General features: G+C 44.0%; 2 protein-coding genes across 3 annotated transcripts; one reads left to right on the top strand and one right to left on the bottom strand.

Annotated features, from left to right (window-relative positions):
• Positions 1–3,722: 3,722 nt before the first annotated feature.
• Positions 3,723–7,272, bottom strand: CD3D (CD3 delta subunit of T-cell receptor complex). The gene is made up of 5 exons (XM_004427260.3): positions 7,053–7,272; positions 4,998–5,207; positions 4,419–4,550; positions 4,099–4,142; positions 3,723–3,878 (listed from the first exon to the last, which is right to left on the bottom strand). Exons 1-5 carry the CDS (start codon positions 7,126–7,128, stop codon positions 3,813–3,815), a joined length of 528 nt encoding a protein of 175 aa, XP_004427317.2. The 5' UTR covers positions 7,129–7,272; the 3' UTR covers positions 3,723–3,812.
• Positions 7,273–8,630: 1,358 nt separating this feature from the next.
• CD3G (CD3 gamma subunit of T-cell receptor complex) lies at positions 8,631–15,951 on the top strand. Of its 2 annotated transcripts, none has more exons than XM_087433771.1 (7): positions 8,631–8,758; positions 12,212–12,235; positions 12,727–12,945; positions 13,850–13,981; positions 14,651–14,694; positions 15,106–15,189; positions 15,773–15,951. In XM_087433771.1, the coding sequence occupies exons 1-6, from the start codon at positions 8,704–8,706 to the stop codon at positions 15,169–15,171; spliced, it is 540 nt and encodes a 179-aa protein (XP_087289897.1). In that variant the 5' UTR covers positions 8,631–8,703; the 3' UTR covers positions 15,172–15,189; positions 15,773–15,951. The 2 variants fall into 2 exon arrangements, with proteins under 2 accessions (XP_087289897.1, XP_087289899.1); XM_087433773.1 differs by having other exon boundaries at positions 15,106–15,185.
• The last annotated feature ends 1,646 nt before the right edge of the window (positions 15,952–17,597 follow it).

Below are 17,597 nucleotides of genomic sequence, written 5' to 3' on the forward strand. Positions count from 1 at the left end.
GTCAAACACATCTGGATTTTGTTGTGAAGGTATTTTTTAGTTGAGATTAACATTTAAATCAATAGACTTTGAGTAAAGCAGATTAGTCTCCATAATGTGGGTGAGTCTCATCCAATCAGTTGAAGGCCTTAAGTAAAAACAGACTGAGGTCCTCTGTGGAAGAGAGAACTCTCTCTGTCTCTAGACTGCCTTTGGCAACATTGACTCTTCCCTGGGTCTCCAGCCTGCCAGCCCACCCTGCAGATTTTGGACTTGCCAGCCTTCACAATCGCATGAGCCAATTCCTTAAAATAAATCTCTCTCTTCTCTTTTCTCTTTCTCTATCTCTTGTATATGCATATACATCCTATTGGTTCTGCTTCTCTGGAGAACCCTGATTAATCAACCCTAATATTAAAACCAGGCAAAGATAAGAAAAGAAAACTGCAGACCAGTATACCTTATGAATAGATGCAAAAATTCTTCACAAAATTTTAGCAAATTTGATCTAATAATATATAAAAAGAATAATACATAGAGACCAAATACAGTTTATTTCAGAAATGCAGGATTGGTTTAACAGATCATGTCACCAAAGTAATTTACCCTATTAACAGACTAAAAAAGTAAAACCATACAATCATCTCAATGGATGCAGAAGAAATGCTTGACAATACTCAACAACTATTTTTGCTAAAAATTCTCAGCGAACTAGAAAGAGAAGGGAATGTCCTCAACCTGTTAAAGGGCATCTAAGAAAAACATACAACCAACATTATACTTAATGATGATAGACAATGCCTTTCCCCTAAGACCACAAACAAGGCAAGAATGTCCTCCCTCCAGTTCTGTTCAGCGTTGTACTAGAGATTCTAGCCAGTGCAACAAGCCAAGAAACAGAAGTAAAACACGTCCAGATTGGAAATGTAAAGCTTAAACTGTCTTTATTCAGAAACAACATGATCAACTATGTAAGACGTCTAACAGCATGTACAAAAAAAGCTACTAGAATTAATAAGTGAGTTTAGGAAGTTTTCAGAGTCCAAGATCAATATACCTAAAGCAACTGTATTTCTATGTGCTCTCAATGAACAACTGGAAATTGACATTTTAAAAATACCATATACAATAGCATCAAAAAATATAAAATATTTAGGGATAAATCTGACAAAAGACATATTCATGAATTGGAAGACTCAATATCATTAAGATATTCAAAAGTTGTAACCCAGCCATTTCACTCCTGAGTATTTATACAATAGAAACGAAAGCATATGTCCACACAATGACTTATATATGAATGTTCATAGCACTTTATTTGCAATAGCCAAAACCAGGAAACAACCCAAAAACCTACCAACAGGTGAATGGGTTTGTGGTATATCCATCCAATGGAATACTAATGAACAATAAAAAGGAATGAACTATTGATTGATGAAACAAGATGGATGAATCTCAAAATAATTATGCTGAGTGTAACAAGCCAGACCTAAAAGAGTGTATATTATATTATTTCATTTATATAAAACTCTAGAAAAATTAAAACTAACCTATAATGACAGAAAGCAGATATGTGGTTGCGGGGAGGGTAGGGGGATAAGGAGAGGAAGGAGGGAGGAATTACATGCAAAGGGGACAAGAAAACTGTTCAGGGTGTTGGATATGTTCATTATCTTTATTGTGGTGATGTTTCACATGTATACATATGCCAAAACTCATCAAATTTTACACTTTAAATATACGTGGTATATTTGTGTAGCTTTACATCAGTAAAGCTGTTTTTTCTACTCTTGTTTTTCCCCCTTTTCCTCCCCAAAGCCCCAGTAGATAGTTGTATGTCATAGTTGCACATCCTTCTAGTTGCTGTATGTGGGACGCGGCCTCAGCATGGCCGGACAAGTGGTGCGTTGGTGCGCGCCCAGATCTGAACCCCGGCCGTCAGTAGCGGAACGCGCACACTTAACCGCTAAGCCATGGGGCCGGCCCAGTAAAGCTGTTTTTTAAAAGCACAAAAAAAGGGAGCCAAAGGGCTCAGATGGAGGGCAGTGTTTCCCAACCTTGGCTTCACATTAGCATCCCTTAGGCAGTTTTAAAAGTCCCGATGCCCCAGCCCAATATGCTGTAATCAGATTCTGGGAGTGGCACCCAGGCATCAGTACTTTTAAAACTCCCCAGGAGATTCCAATGTGCAGCCAATGTTGAGAACTGGTGAGAGGTACAGGGGGATATAAGAGTGTATGAGGAATACCAGGTAAAAGGAAGTATGCATGATGTGGGAAGGATACAAGCCACGGGAAGGATTGGTGCAATACAAGCCACGGAAGGGTTGCCCAAGGTGGAGGGATCCAATGTGAAAGCAGGATCTAGGGTTAGGAGGACTGCAGTAGGAAGGATACAAAGAGTAGAAATAAAACATAACCACGAATGAAGCATGTGTAAATTGCAAGTTCATCCTGTCCCTAATAAAAGTAGAGTCTGTGTATATCTCAAGGAGATAATGGGCAGAATCATCCAGATCTGTGGTTATGTGGTTGTTAATCCTTTTCTCCTTTGGGAACCCTGGTCTAGGAAACTCCCACTCTCATTAAACTGTCCTGAAGTTCGTTAAATTACTCTTACTCAGAGAACAAACTCTCATCCCACCTATGGTAGATAGGAACGGGCACAAAGGACACAAAAGAGTAAGTGGCCTCAGTTCTTCCTCTGAACCAGAGACTCTCTGAATGGGGCTGCTTCAGAATCACCTGGGGACTACATGCCTAGAGTGGGGCCCAAGTGTCTATATTTTTAATAAATCTATCAGGCTCCCAAAGTTTTAGAACCATCACTAACCCACTAGCTGAAGATGACCTCTATTAAAAATATCCCAAGGGACCAGCCCCATGATCTAGTAGTTAAGTTTGACATGCTCCATTTCAATGGCCTGGGTTCAGTTCCCAGGCACGGACATACACCGCTCATTGGCAGCCATGCTGTGGCAGTGACCCACATACAAAATAGAGGAAGACAGGCACAGAGGTTAGCTCAGGGCAAATCTTCCTCAGCAAAAAAAAATGTATCCCAAGCCCCCACCCAGTCTCAAATTCCAGCTTTCCAAGAGAGTGGAGAGGGATAATGTGTTTTAATTGATGTAGGGTTTCTGATGCCAGTTTATCATGCAGAAGTTAGGGGTGGGGCTGAGAAGGTTCTGGGGAAAGGAAGATAAATGGTGCCTTCCATACAAGAGAAAAGAGTACTGAAGGGGCCTAGGCTGAGACGTCCTCACAGCTAGTGGCTACTGTTCCACAGGGGTCATAAAGCTAGGGCGAGCCCCCTAGCAGAAGGAGGACTTTGTCACCACACTCTCTGAGTCTTGATAAGAAGTAATCCCCAGGACACTTGATGTCTCTGCCACCTCTGCTTATGATGTCATGGAAACTTCCGTGTGGCTGGGTCTCTAAACACAGCAGCCCGCCCTCAGCTGTGATGAGGAAGCCAAAGCCCTGGAAGGACTGTGATAGGGGACAGAAAGCAATAAGTAGCTGAGGGAGTGTGGTGGGGCAGATCCTACACCCAAGGAGCCCCCCAGGCCAGAACCACCAGTGGGCCAGGATTTGGTGGGAGACTGCCCATCACACTGTCCATGTGGGGCAGAGGAAGGGAAGTGCTGAAGGAAGGATATGGGTGGGCAGGGAAGACAAGGGCCCAGCAATGTCAGGACAACTCCCATGCCTTGCCCAGGAGACTTGAAAAGTCCAGGTGCCTGCTGAGTGAAAGAGGACATCTTTATTGGCTGAGCAAGGAGAGAAGGTACAGGCAATAACTGATACTCCTATAAGCCACCAGTCTCAGGTTCACTTGTTCCGAGGCCAGTTTTCACCAAGACGACTGTACTGAGCATCATTCCGATCTCGAAGGGGCTAAGAGATGAGAAGGAGGAAGAGTGAGGCAGGGTCAGGACTCTTCCAGGGAGGACCCCAGCAGGCCCCTGAGATGAGCGCGCATGCCTGAACTTTCCAGACCCCCCAGTGATGAACTCCCCACTAGAACCCTTCATAAATATACATAACACCTAGTGTCAGCCTCTCCATCCCCACTCACTCCTCCTCCCATTCTTGTCTCTTTCCCCCTGGGACTCACCTGATAGAGCTGGTCATTCCTCAACAGAGCTTGAGCATTAGCAGCTAGAAGAACCAGGGAAAGAGAGTCATCAAGGGACTGTGAGGATGGGACAGTGAGATCCCATGAACACTGCAGGGGGACTGCAGCTGGTTGCACCCTCAGAAGTAAGCATGAGCAATATGGGCACTCAAGTTCTTTCAATAACCATTTGAAGGAGTCCTTAGGAGTGACTCCCAGATGAGACACAACTGACCACAAACCCCATTCTTTATCAGGTACACACTCACACCCATACCCATACCCACAACACACACACACACTGTGTCCCTTCCACTTACCCCTAGGGAGCCTTCCAGTCTCATGTCCAGCAAAGCAGTAGACTCCCAAAGCAAGGAGCAGAGTGGCAATGATGTCAGTGATAACAATGCCAGCCAGGGTTGCTGAGTCCAGCTCCACACAGTTCTGGCACACTGTCGGGGAAGGGAGGCGAGAAGAGAGATGGAGAGCCTTCAAGATCAGGAAACCATCTCTGCTCTCTAGGGCACCCCAGGATCTCACATGCCAAGACCCAAACTTCAATAAGATCAGGAAAAAGTCCTGCTGATGGCCTTGCTACATCCACCTCTACCCTTCACTCCAAGGAATGTCTGAGGAGAGCCAAGAAGTAGTCTCAGCTTTGTAGGAACTGATACAAGGCAGTAGGCCAAACCACTCTCCCAGCAAGGCCCCTATTGCTTGGGTCACAAGGCCCCTTCTCTGTTAGTTAAGCTCTCTCCCACTCTAAGGGTCGTACCACTACAAGAGTGACCCCAGTTTGTTTAGAGAACAGATTGGTCCACCACAGCACCCTCCAGCTAGAAAGTTCCATATCCAGAGGCCCCATCCATTTCAACTCAAAGAGTCCAGCAGGCACATACTTCGATAATATACTTGCACAATAGATCTTTTGGCTTTTTCATCTGCCTTGTCGCAAGAATACACTCCTCGTGGGTCTAGGATACGTTTTCCCAAGTTCAGACTTCCATTGTACCATGTTCCATTCGTTCCCTCTAGCAATGTGATGCCGGTATTGCAAGTCAAAACCACTCTATCCTCAATTTCCTCCACGGATATCTCGAAGGGGCTCACTAAGGAAAAAAAATACTACGATTGGAGCCAGCTCTTTGGTCTGCACCAGACCCCTTGTTCTGCTGAGGCTCATACTTAAGAAAGACCACTTTCCAAGTCCAGGACAGTTCATGGTTTCTAGTGAGAGAGATGGAAGTCACAAGAGAAAGGCTTTAGGAGGCTCCCAAGAACTGCAGGGCCCAGGAAGGACACAAGGATGCAGTCCAAGCAGAGGACAGGCCTTGATGGACACAGAGCAAACGAGGAAACCATGGAGCTGGGTTTATCCAAGAACCTTCCTGGAAATGAGTCCAGAGCACTGATTAAAAGTAGGAGGGGAGTGGGGCAGGCCCCGTGGTGCAGCAGTTAGGTGCGCGCGCTCCACTTCAACGGCCCGGAGTTCACAGGTTCGGATCCCAGGCGCACAGCGACGCACCGCCTGTTAAGCCATGCTGTGGCAGGGTCCCATATAAAGTAGAAAATGTTAGCCCAGGGCCAATCTTCCTCAGGAAAAAGAGGAGGATTGGCATCGGATGTCAGCTCAGGGCTAGTCCTCCTCACAAAAAAAAAAAAGTAGGAGAGGAGTATAGATGGCTGAAACACCCAAGAGATATGGAAAGGCAGAATAATTTTCCTCGGTTGGAGATGTCCACATTTTTTCTCCAAGAAAACTTCTAATTCTACTTCCCAGCCACCTACAGCACTCCCATTTCAACTTCTCATCCTCTTCCCTCCCGCTTTGCCCCTGTCCCAACAACTACCAAAAGAATGAGACTCTCACTACTAAAGCCTTTCCCAGGGCCAATGATGGTAGGGGAGAAACTGGTATCAATTACCAGCCCAGTGGTCCAGAAGGGGACCCAGGACAAATCCTATGTAAAAATTTTTAGTTGTTCTACCCTTTACTAGGGGGAGGGGAACAGAAAAAAAATTTTTATTGAATCCATTCTTGGGGATCCACACAAGTCAAGTCTTGTGGGGAGTTTAAGGGCTGGAGGTATGCACAGCGCCTTTCTAAATCCACTGAATTGCTTCAACCGAGAGCATCTCCACAGCCCACAGAGGCACTGAAGTCTATATCTCCAATCCCAGGGAAAAGTGGAACCTACCGTCTCCCTGAGCTTCATGCTCAGTTACCAATTTGCATACAAGAACATCCTCTAGAAAACCCCCAAAAGAGCTGTTTCTCATGCCTCTGAAGCAGGTCAAGAGTGCATGTGTGTATACTCAGGGAGACACACGCACATCAGATGTTACACATCCTACAGTACTGTCTTCCTTGGGGATCTGTTTCCAATGGAAATCCTGGATGTTACAAAGCAGCTGACCACTAGGGTAACCATTCATCCTAGTCTGCCTTGGATTGAGGGGGTTCCTGGGACAAGCCGTTTTAAAACCAGGCAGACCGAGATGAGTTGGTCATCCTGCTACCCACAATCTGCCCACCTCCTCCTCAACGTAAAGTTAACTTTTCTCTTAAAGCAGTCCCCTGAGTGCTGGGGCATGGCTCCAGGTGGTGACGTAATGATGGCCAAATGACTAAGAGTCCTGGATCTCAGGGGCTATCTGCCCTAGAAGGAACAGTGCTCCCAGCACCAGCGCTAGGCTCGGGCACACACATATAGCAATGTTTCATACCGACCTCTGGCCTAAGGCCTTCAGAGAGACATTCAAGGCCAACACACAAAGCAAAGAGCCTGTTTCCCAGACCCTCTGCTACACCCCAATTCTGCCCTTCTTGACAACTCTGCCTAGTGAACTGAAGCTAACACTGAGAAGGACTTTCAAGTGGACCTCACTCCAGGTGGTAAATTCTTTCTCAGGTCCCTCTCCAAGATACCCCCACCCACCTGGAGAAGCCTTACCTTGGGAGAGAAGGGCAGCCAGTATCAAGCCAGCCAGAAATCTGCAGTGTTTCATCTTCCAGGAGAATTCACCCATTAGACAGACTCAGGTCACAGAACTATCGGCCAGAGTGAGACCTTCCCTCCCCCAACTGACTCATGGGTACCGGGTACCGGAAAAAGTAAAGAATGCGGGAGGAACTAGAAGACGCCTCTTTCTCGGCCCTCTGCTGTTGATGATGGGAGACTGTCAGGGTAGGGGTAGGCTAGGGGTGGTGTAGGAAGTAAACAGGTGCTCTTTCTCTGAGCAGGAAGCTTGGGGGTAGGGTTGAAAGGAGAGCAGAGAATATGGAAAAGGTTGCCTGGACTTCTGGGAAGTAAAAGTAGGTTTAGGATGTCCTTTCCTGAGTCACTGATGAGAAACAAGAACTCCAGAGTTCCTGTCAACAATATAACTACATTACTCACCACCTAAAAACTGCCACCTCTCAAAATCCTGGAGAGAGGTTGTGAGCCCCATCCCATAAGCCATACCAGCTAGGTTCCTCCCATTCCTGGTCTTTCTTGGAACACTGCCCAAGGTCCTCCTTGGGCAGCCTGGGACACCAGACTAAGTGGGAGTTTGGGCTTTGGAGTCCCCTAGTCAGAGATTTGAATCCTGGCTCCAATGCTGCCTACCTGCTGGGCCCGGGCCAGTCATGGAATTTTTCAGAGCCTAATGCCCTCGGTATCATGACAAGGATTCAAACAAAATGTTTGCATGGTCCCTGACACATCATATGTGCTCAATAAGAGACAGTTATTAACAACAATATGATTGACTCACAGGTGGAATTGAGCCTTTCCAGGAGAGTAATGGACTTATTTCTCCTGTGATCTGTGAAGATCTGAAACTCTATACTGCCGCAGTTGGACAGAAATTTACCTGAGGGCAGAGATCATGTATGTCTTGCTCCCTTCTGTACCTCCAACACCTGGCTTGTGCCTGCCATGTAAAGAGAGCTCTGTACATTTTTGTTGATTCGCTGACTGACTGGGTGAGGGAGACAGGAGCCTGAGATCTTCGTAACTCAGCTCAGGCCCTGGTCCCTGGAAATGTATGACCTATCTTGTTGGAATTGTCCTACTTATTCCCTTCCAGGCAGGCACTGCTTTGATCTCATCTCAAAAAAGCAGTGAAAAATTCCTGGACGAGGGTCTGGACTGAGGGGTTTTTCTGTTCAGAGCTCCAGCCCTGAGTACACGAGTGTCCCCGCCTAAATTCATTAGTTCTGGCAACAAGCAACAACTGGCTGAGATCCTAGCAATAAGTGGCGGCAGAGATGTTTATCTCCTTCATGAAGAAAGGGGCCCAGGCCATCTCCTACCCAGCACCCAAGGTGTTTCTCTGCAAGCTGAGTCCCTGAGATGGGAATCCAGCACTCTTCCTCTCCCTCCCCACCACCTCTCACCCTCCACTCCTTAACAGAAAAACAAAACACATCTGCACCTGCAGCCCCGCGGAGGTCCCTGCAGCCCACACTTGAAGCAGAGGGTGGAGACTCTGGGTTCTTGCCTTCTCGCAAGGGCCCCAGCCCGAAGGATGCTGGGCGGAGCCAGGCTAACTGCTGCAAAGAGTGGCTGGCTGCTAGGAGCTGCTCAGTCTTCCTGCGGGGGAAGGACAGAGACTGACATGGCGCAGGTGAAGCGTCTGGCTGGCCTCATCCTGGCCATCACTCTTCTTCAAGGTAAGGGCCCATTAGGGGGTCTGGTAGCCTGGAGAAGGACTCAAAGGAAGAGGCCATCACCAGGAGGACAAGAATAGTGGGATCCCTAACCTTAAGCCTACCTCAGCTGTCACCCTAGAGTTCAGAGGAGGAAGGGCAAAAATGAAGGCTTTTACTGTTCTCCGCTAGAGAGAAGCAGTGTCCCATGTGAGAGATGGGTCCTTGTCTCCTAAGAAATCAAAATAGAGGACTTTACTGGCTGGAGAGAGGACCCAGATGCCGCCATCTTAGGTTTGAATGTAGCCCAAGGGGCACAGGCCAGGAACCTGAAAAGAAAAGGAATATGTTCCTTAACTCAGAGCTGGGGTTAGGGGTAGACCTATGAAGCATTCACTCATTCAGTTTGTCAATTGGTCAACTGGTCAACAAATATGGGTGAGATCCTATTAGGCAATAGGCTAGGAGGATATAAAGATGAATAAAACCTGCCCTAAGGAGTTCATAGTCTAATTGGAGAGATAAGTTTCAGTGTTGCCAGATTGAGTGTAAGGTGAAATATACGGTGCCTGTACAAATATTCAGTTGGAAATATACAATAGAAAGTGGGTAAACTGGGCTGATGCGTTGAGTCTGGACTAGAGATGATTCTCCACACATTGGGGGAAGCTAAAACCATGAAAGTTGTTAAATTCACACAACTACTATGTGATACATGAGGAGGAGGGGGCTGAGGATGGAACTGTGAGGATACCAACCTTTAAGGAGCAGTGGGAGAAAAAACATTTCAGGAAAGAGATAAGGGAATGGTGAAAGAGCTGGAATAATCAGATGAGTGCAATACCATGGAAACCAAGGGACTAGAGAGCTTCCAGAAGGAGATAATCACCAAGAATATGAAATATTAGGGCGATCCACTGATATAAGAATATAGTTAAAAGTTTAAGTCTGTGGAATTTGGCAAAATAAAGGTCATGGATGATTTAGAACAGTTTCAGTGAAGTAGTGTGAGTGGAAGCCAAATGGAAATGAGTAGAAGGTGAAGGGCAAGTGATAAAGAGCAGCAAGTGTAGACTATTCTTTAAAAAAGATTGGATGAGAAGGGAGGAGAGTCTGAGTGGTAAGTAGAGGGAGAAATAGGGTCTAAAAAGAAATTCTTTTGAGTATGAGAAAAATTTGAGCACATTTCTGGACTAAATGAGAACATAGTGAGTAGAGCAAGGTCCTGGAGTTGATATTGAAAGGATGGAGTCAAGAGTGGGGTCAAGGGCACAGAGGGGAAGGCAATTTTACCCTCTGAGACTAGAAGAAAGGAAGTGCGGATGTCACCTGCTGAAACTGAGCTGGGTGATGGTTGAGTTGGGGACTTGAAGAGGACAGTGAGAGTTTAGAATTATTTCTGAGGGGAATGGAGAAGAGCCAGCTAAAGACCACACCGCAGGGCAGTGCTGAAAGCCTGCGTGAGGCAGTTAGATATAGCAGAAAGAGCACGGGCTGAGCGGTAGACACCCGAGCTCTGGGTCCAGCTCAGCCACCATGAGCTGTTGAACTTGGATAATGCCCACTTCCTCTGGGCTCAGTTCCCTCAACAGTCAACCTAGGAAATTTGGCTACACAACCTCTCAAGTCCTAAAAGGAAATAGGACTCAGATAAGCAAAATTAAAAGATGTCAGCAATCAGTTGCACCCTCTCTCCTCTGGAATCTGAGTTAGAATGAGGGGCCTCTTTGTCCCTCCAATGGTAACAAGGTGGTCAGAGAGAAGAGCTGGTGAGAAATTTGCTTTACTGTTTTTCTTGCTTTTTTTTCTTATTCACTTATTTACTCATTCATGCATTCATTCAACAAATATAAGCTCCTACCATGTTCCAGGCACTGTGCTGGGTACTATTCATAAACAGTTCAGCCCTGCATGAAGTTCGAAGACAGCTGACTCCTTCCAACTCTTTCCATCATACTTTGATTCATGCCCCATCTCTCCCCAGCACACACTCTACCTCTAGCCACGCTATCTCTCTTGGCCTTTTCCAAGTCTGTATCTTTCTCTGTCTGGTGAATTCCTACTCCTTCTTCAAGGTCCAGCCAAATGTCATCTTCTCTGTTCAGTTTTCCCTGTCCCTCACACTTGGGAAAAAATCAAATAGCTTCTATTCCCTTTCATATGCATTCATATAAGTACTAAATGATAATTTATAAGTTTTATTACATTCGTTACATATGTGTTTATTTTTTACACTTCATTGTAAACTCTTCAAAGCAGCAACTAGTTCTTGTGTCACCACCCTTTTCTTTCACACTGCTTAATCATGTCAGGTACATAATAGCGCTCAGTAAAAGCTTGTATTAAACCCAATTGTATTGAATTCTGGTGCTAGTTCTATACAATATGTCTACCATACAACTCTACTACTCTGAGTTTTGAGACAGATTTGAGGGCTATTGACCAGCTAACTCCCCTGGGACATCCACAATTTCTACAAGAAATAGGTCATCAAGGCTGAAGATTTTAGAAGAACTCAGCTCTAAAAGGCTTTAGCTAGTGCACACCCACTCTTTGCCAGGGCTTTAGCTGCTCAAGGAGCAGAGCATTACAGACTGTACAGGTAATGTCCTTAAGTATACTGCAACACAATTCTGCTGCTAACCATCCAGAGTTAGCATCAGACCCCACCCGTTAAGGACACAGTCCCCAACAAGACTGTCCTCACTTTAAATGCCAGACACAAGTTCAGGGTCCCCAGACCACCCACACTTCTGATGAGCTGGACAAATCTGGAGGGTTCCCATGATTCCCCCTCAGGTTTGATAATTTCCTAGAACAACTCACAGAACTTAGGAAAGCACTACACTTACTATTACATTTTTATTATAAAAAATAAAATCAGGACTAGACAAGTGAAGAGACACTCATAGAAAGAGGTCTGGGAGAGTCTTGAGCACAGAGCTTCCATGTCCTCTGGAATCAGAACACATCACCCTCCCAGCACATTGATGTGTTCACCAACCAGAAAGCTCCACTGAGCTTTGGCATGATTGACTGAATCACTGGGCAGGTGACTGTGCTCAGTCTCCAGCCCCCCTCCCTTCTCAGTCCCAATTCTCAAAGTCCCAATTCTCAAATCATGTGGTTGGTCTTGACCAGCCCCATCCTGAGTCAATTCCCTAGCATAAACTCAGGTGTGATTCAAGGGCCCTCCGAGAATAACGAACACACTCCTATCACTCCTGAAATTCCAAAGGTTTAGAAACTCCCTCCAGGGAACCCAGGACAGAGACCAGACAAATTCTTTATTATACAACACCCTGAATTCAATTTGGTGATTTAGGCTACAATCCAGGGAGTAGGTATAAATACTGTCATTCCTGTGAATTAGAATCTTTCTCCATCTTGGCCTCAAAAGACCATGGAAATGATGCTTCAGGGCATCTGAATGACTCCATGCCCAGCTGATCCTCTGTCTCTCTTCTGTCTCTACAGGTACTATGGCCCAGTTGAAACAAGGTAGGGGAAATGGCTTCTTTCTATTCTCAAACTCTAAGAAAATCCGTGGAAGTATGTCTTCCTACAACAGTCGTCCTATAGGAGCGAGTGAACAGTTTAGAATGGTTAGGGATGATGATAGATAGTTAACCTCTCCATTGTCAACCAAATCAGGAGCCAGTCATGACCTCTCTGGGCAGCTTTGCTGTAGGTAAGCAATTAATTCTCTGGTTCTTGGAGGAGAAAAAGGACCCTAGCAGCTAGGCACTACTCAAAGTGCAACCCATGCACCAACAGCATTGGCATCACCTGGGAGCGTGTTAGAAATGCAGAATTTCAGCCCCTCCCAGAACTACCGAACAGAACCTGAAATTCTAAATAGATCCCCACGTGATTCATATGCACATTAACGTTTGAGAAGCACTGTTGTAATGGTCTTCTCCTGATACCCCGGGAGCAGGGAGAATTTCAGAGGCAAGATCCTTAACAGACTGTGGTTTTTCCCTTTTCAGAAAAACGTTTGATAAGTGTGGATGACAATCGAGAAGATGGTTCAGTACTTCTGATTTGTGACTCAAAAGATGCAAAAATCAAATGGTGGAAAGATGGGGAGGAAATGACAAATATAAGTGGAAAGACATGGAATCTGGGATATAGTATGAAGGATCCTCGAGGGATATACACATGTGGAGAATCAAAGCAAAACCAAACTCTCCAAGTGTATTATAGAAGTATGTAATCCTCTTTGGTTTGCTTGTTGTGAAATTAAGCGGTACTTGCTGTTCTGGTGAGCTTCCTATCCAGGATGGAAATAGACGCTAAACAGTGATATGAGAGCCAGTTCTCTTTCTTTTTTTTTTAAAGGTAGATCCTTTATTTTTATTTATTTATTTTTTGTGTGAGGAAGATCAGCCCTGACATAACATCCATGCCAATCCTCCTCTTTTTGCTGAGGAAGACTGGCCCTGGGCTAACATCTGTGCCTATCTTCTTCCACTTTATATGGGAAGACGCCACAGCATGGCCTGACAAGCAGTGCGTCGGTGCACACCCAGGATCCGGACCCAGGCGGGGATCCGAACCCGGGCCGCCAGCAGTAGAGCTCGCGCACTTAACCGCTACACCACGGAGCCGGCCCCAAGAGCCAGTTCTCTTAATCTCAGATTACCTCTCTGTGAATTTAATGAGACGGTTCCCCCAGCTTCTTGAAAAATTATAGCCAGTCCTGTAAAGCCTGGTTTACACTTGCGTGGGCCCCGTGGATTAGAGTAGTCAGCAATTTATATACACTAAATTGAGGTGGGTAGCAGAGACAGAGGAGATTACAAAGTGAGCAGCAGTAAAGTAGAAGGCAGTTGAGCATGGAGAAGGGGGTCTGATTTTCCTTCTATTTCACATAGCTCCTGGTAGTAAGACTACCTGGGGTTCCCCAGAACTCCTGGGGGCCAGTGGAACCTCTAGAAGCGTTGAGTTCTTAGTCCAAGGTCTTCCAAGGCAATTCCCTGCCACACCACCCACAGAGAGAGCCGCCTGCTGCCTTAGACAGAAGTATTATCGCTGGTAGGCAGGAGAAAAAGATCCATAAGGAACAACTTTCACACTCTAAAGGAGGCTTGTCCCTTCCTTTTCCCACAGTGTGTCAGAACTGCCTTGAGCTGAGTGCAGCCACTGTGTCGGGCTTTGTTTTTGCTGAAATCATTAGCATTTTCTTCCTTGCTGTTGGGGTCTACTTCATTGCTGGACAGGATGGAGTTCGCCAGTCAAGAGGTAAAACGATGTTCTTAGACGAGAGATGAGACCACCTGGGAGCCTCAGCTTCCTTCCTACCAAAATAGACCCAAAAGAAGAGACTGAGTTGGCCCGTGTTGCTAATGTTCATGGTTGGATGAGGCTCTGTCTCTGTAGGCAGGAAAAAAGGACACTTGGTGTTTTCACAGCATATTTACCTGTCTCAAAATCCAACTCCCTCTGATGTGTCCTCTGTGTTTCTAAAAAACTCTTCATGGAAGTAAAAGCTACATATAGAAAAGTGAATGAATCACAAGCATACAGCTCAAAAAAAATTTAACAAAGCAAACATAGCCATGAATCCAGCACCCAGTTTAAGAAAGAAAATATTACCTATACCTTAGAAGTCCCCCTTGTGGTCACTTCCAGCCTTTACCTATCCCCAAAAGTGAGCACTATCCTGATTTTTAACAACATTGATTAATCTTGCCTGTTTTTGTTCCTCATGTAAATAGACTCACACAGTAAGTACTCTTGTGTGTGGCTTCTTTTAGTCAACAATATGCTTATGAGATCTATCCATGTTGTCATACGTAGATGTTTTCCACTAATTCTTATTGCTATTTAGTTCTCCATTGCATGAATATAACCCAATTTATTATCCATTCTACCTTGTATATGTGTGTATTTTGTTTATTTTTTATGCAGCTTCAGACAAGCAGACTCTGTTGTCCGACGACCAGCTCTACCAGGTGAGGGAATGAGAAATGAAAGAGATATGGCTACCATCAGTGGTGGTAAAATGTTGGGAACTGGGGGGGCAAGTTATTTGGAAGATACAATATAGATACGGAACTGCTTAACTAGGGAATACTAGATGATGAGATAGTTATCCCTTTGGGTAGAATGGACAAAATAAAGAGAAAGGTTGAGAGAGGTTCAGGTCAGGATCTAGTGAGAAAAAGTTGAAGAACACACTGCGAGGGTTACACAAAGAAACTGTATCCAGAGCCTCCATCTCCTTGTCCTCTTTCTGCCCCCAAGACCACGAAGCACCCACTCCAAAGCCTTACACATAAAAAGCACTCAATAAATATGCATCAAATTAATTCATACATAGAGGATGGGGGAAAATGAGCTTATGACAGTGCTGTTCTTTTTAGCCTCTCAAGGATCGGGAAGATGACCATTACAGCCACCTTCAAGGAAACCAACTGAGGAAGCATTGAGCTCAAGACTCAGAGTAGGTGTGTCTCTCTACACGAATTCTAAGAAAGCACCTTTGTATTACCCGCCCTCCCAACTGCTGCCAAATCTATCTCCTTTCCTCCAGTAGCTATAAGGGTCAGACTGGGGGGTGGGGTTGCTTGGGGAGGCCGGTTTCTGAAAGCACTGGAGCCAGTGCTGATTTTCTTGGTGTAAGAAAATATGAAGGCTGTGTGCATCTGTAAATCCTCTCAGAACAGGGCCTCAAGTAATAGAGATGCTGAATGTTAATCATAATCTATATCAGGGTTTCTCAACATCCATACTATTCACATTTTGAGCCAGATAATTCTTTGTGGTGGGGGAACTGTCCTGCGTTGTAAGGTTTTTCCCTGGTCTCTATCCACCAGATGCCAGTAGTACCCCCCACTTTTGACAGCCAAAAATATCTCCAGATATTGCAAGTGTCCCCTCAGGGACAAAATTGCCCTTAATTAAGAACCACTGACCTATATTAACCTTTCAATCAACTAATCAATCAATCAGAAGTTTCAATCAGGGAAACAGAGCCCAAGCATTATTTGGTTTTCTGAGCCAATTGCAATTTTTGTTTTTTCAATCCAGGTGTTCTCCCTTCTATCCTGTTCTCAGAAACAGAGCAATACGTTTTGGAGTGCTCCTAGCAGAGAAACTTTCAGCCCTAAATCTAGACTCAAGGTTCCCGGAGGTGACAAATGGAGAAGAAAGGCCATCAGAGCAAATTTAGGCTTTTCTCAAAATAAAATAAAAGTAATGTGAAAACATGTATGGTGTTTCAGGAGCGCCACCTATTGGGAGGTAATATTTTTGTAAAAGAAAAATGAAAAGGTCAAATAACCCCTCTGTTTGAATATAATTTTTTCTTTTAATTTTTATTTAGTTTTTGTATAGGTCATAATTCACATAGTTCAAATATGCAGTGAAAGTTCTCCCTACACCTCCATCACCCAGTTGCCCTCTCCAGGGGCAAAAAATATACTAGTTTCTTAAATATCCTTATAAGATAATAAGGTATTATATATCAGAGGTATTCTAGGCACACATAAGCAAATTCTCAAGAACACATTGTTTTCTCTTCCCCTATTTTTCACACAAATGGTATCATACTATACATCTTTTACCTAATAAAACCTGAAGATTATTTCATACCAGTATATAAAGGGACTCATTTTTTCTTTTTTTAATGCAGCCACATTATACAGATACACTGTAATCTATTTAATAGTCCTCTATTGATGGACATTTAAGTTGGTTCCAATCTTTTGCTCTTACAATGCTTCAGTGACTCACATTGTATGTATAAATGTCATTTTTTAAAAGATTTGAAGTATAATTTACATGCTATAAAATTCACTCATTTTAAGTAATTTCACCTGTTCTCAGTAATATTTAGCAAATTTACCTAGTTGTACTACTATCACCATAATCCAGTTTTAGAACATTTCCATCACTGTCTTAAGATCCCTTGAACTGTTTGCAGTTACTCCCTGTTCCCACCCTGCACCCCAGGCAACCACTAATCTCATTTCTGCCTCTTTAGATTTGCCTTTTCTGGACATTTTATACAATGGAATCATACAATATCTGCTGTGGACATTCTCATGCAAATCTTTGTGTGGACATATGTTTTTCACTCCTTGGGGTTGATACCTAGGAGTGAAGAATTGCTGGGTTGTATGGTAAATTTATGTTTAACTTTTTAAGAAACTGCCAAACTTTTCCAAACTGGCTGTTCCATTTTACATTCCCATTAGCAGTAGATGAAGTTTCCGGTTTCTCCACATCCTTACCAATATTTGCTACTATCTTTTTTAGTATAGCCATTCTAGTGTATATAAAATAGTATCCTATTGTGGCTTTAATTTGTATATCCCTAATTACTAATGATGAACATCTCATGTGCTTATTAGCCATTCTTATATCTTTAGTGAAATGTCTATTCAAATCTTTTTTTTTTAATTGTGTTGTTTGTCTTCTTACTATTGACTTGTAAGAGTTCTTATGTATTTTGAATACAAGTCCTTTACCAAATATATGATTTGCAAATATATCTACTAGTCTCTGGTTTGTGTTTTCATTTTCTTAATGGTCTTTTGAAGTGCAAAAGTTTTTAATTTTGATGAAGTCCATTTTATCCATTTTTTTCTTTTATGGATTGTGCTTTTGGTGTCATGTCCAAGAAATCTTTGCCAAACCCAAGGTCACAAAGATTTCTCCTATATCTTCTTTTTATAGTTTTTATAGTTTTAGTTCTAACAATAAATGTCATTTTGAACGTTGTCTATTTGTAACAAATACAAATAAATGGAATTGTAGGGCCATAATGTATTTGCACTTATAATTTTATCCAAAATTGCCAAATTGCACTTCATAGAGGTTGGACCAATATATATTCCTAATAACCATAAAC

The sequence above is a fragment of the Ceratotherium simum genome, chromosome 7, assembly GCF_057802395.1.
Source record: "Ceratotherium simum simum isolate JZ-2026a chromosome 7, ASM5780239v1, whole genome shotgun sequence".
In the NCBI taxonomy this organism is placed as follows: domain Eukaryota; kingdom Metazoa; phylum Chordata; class Mammalia; order Perissodactyla; family Rhinocerotidae; genus Ceratotherium; species Ceratotherium simum.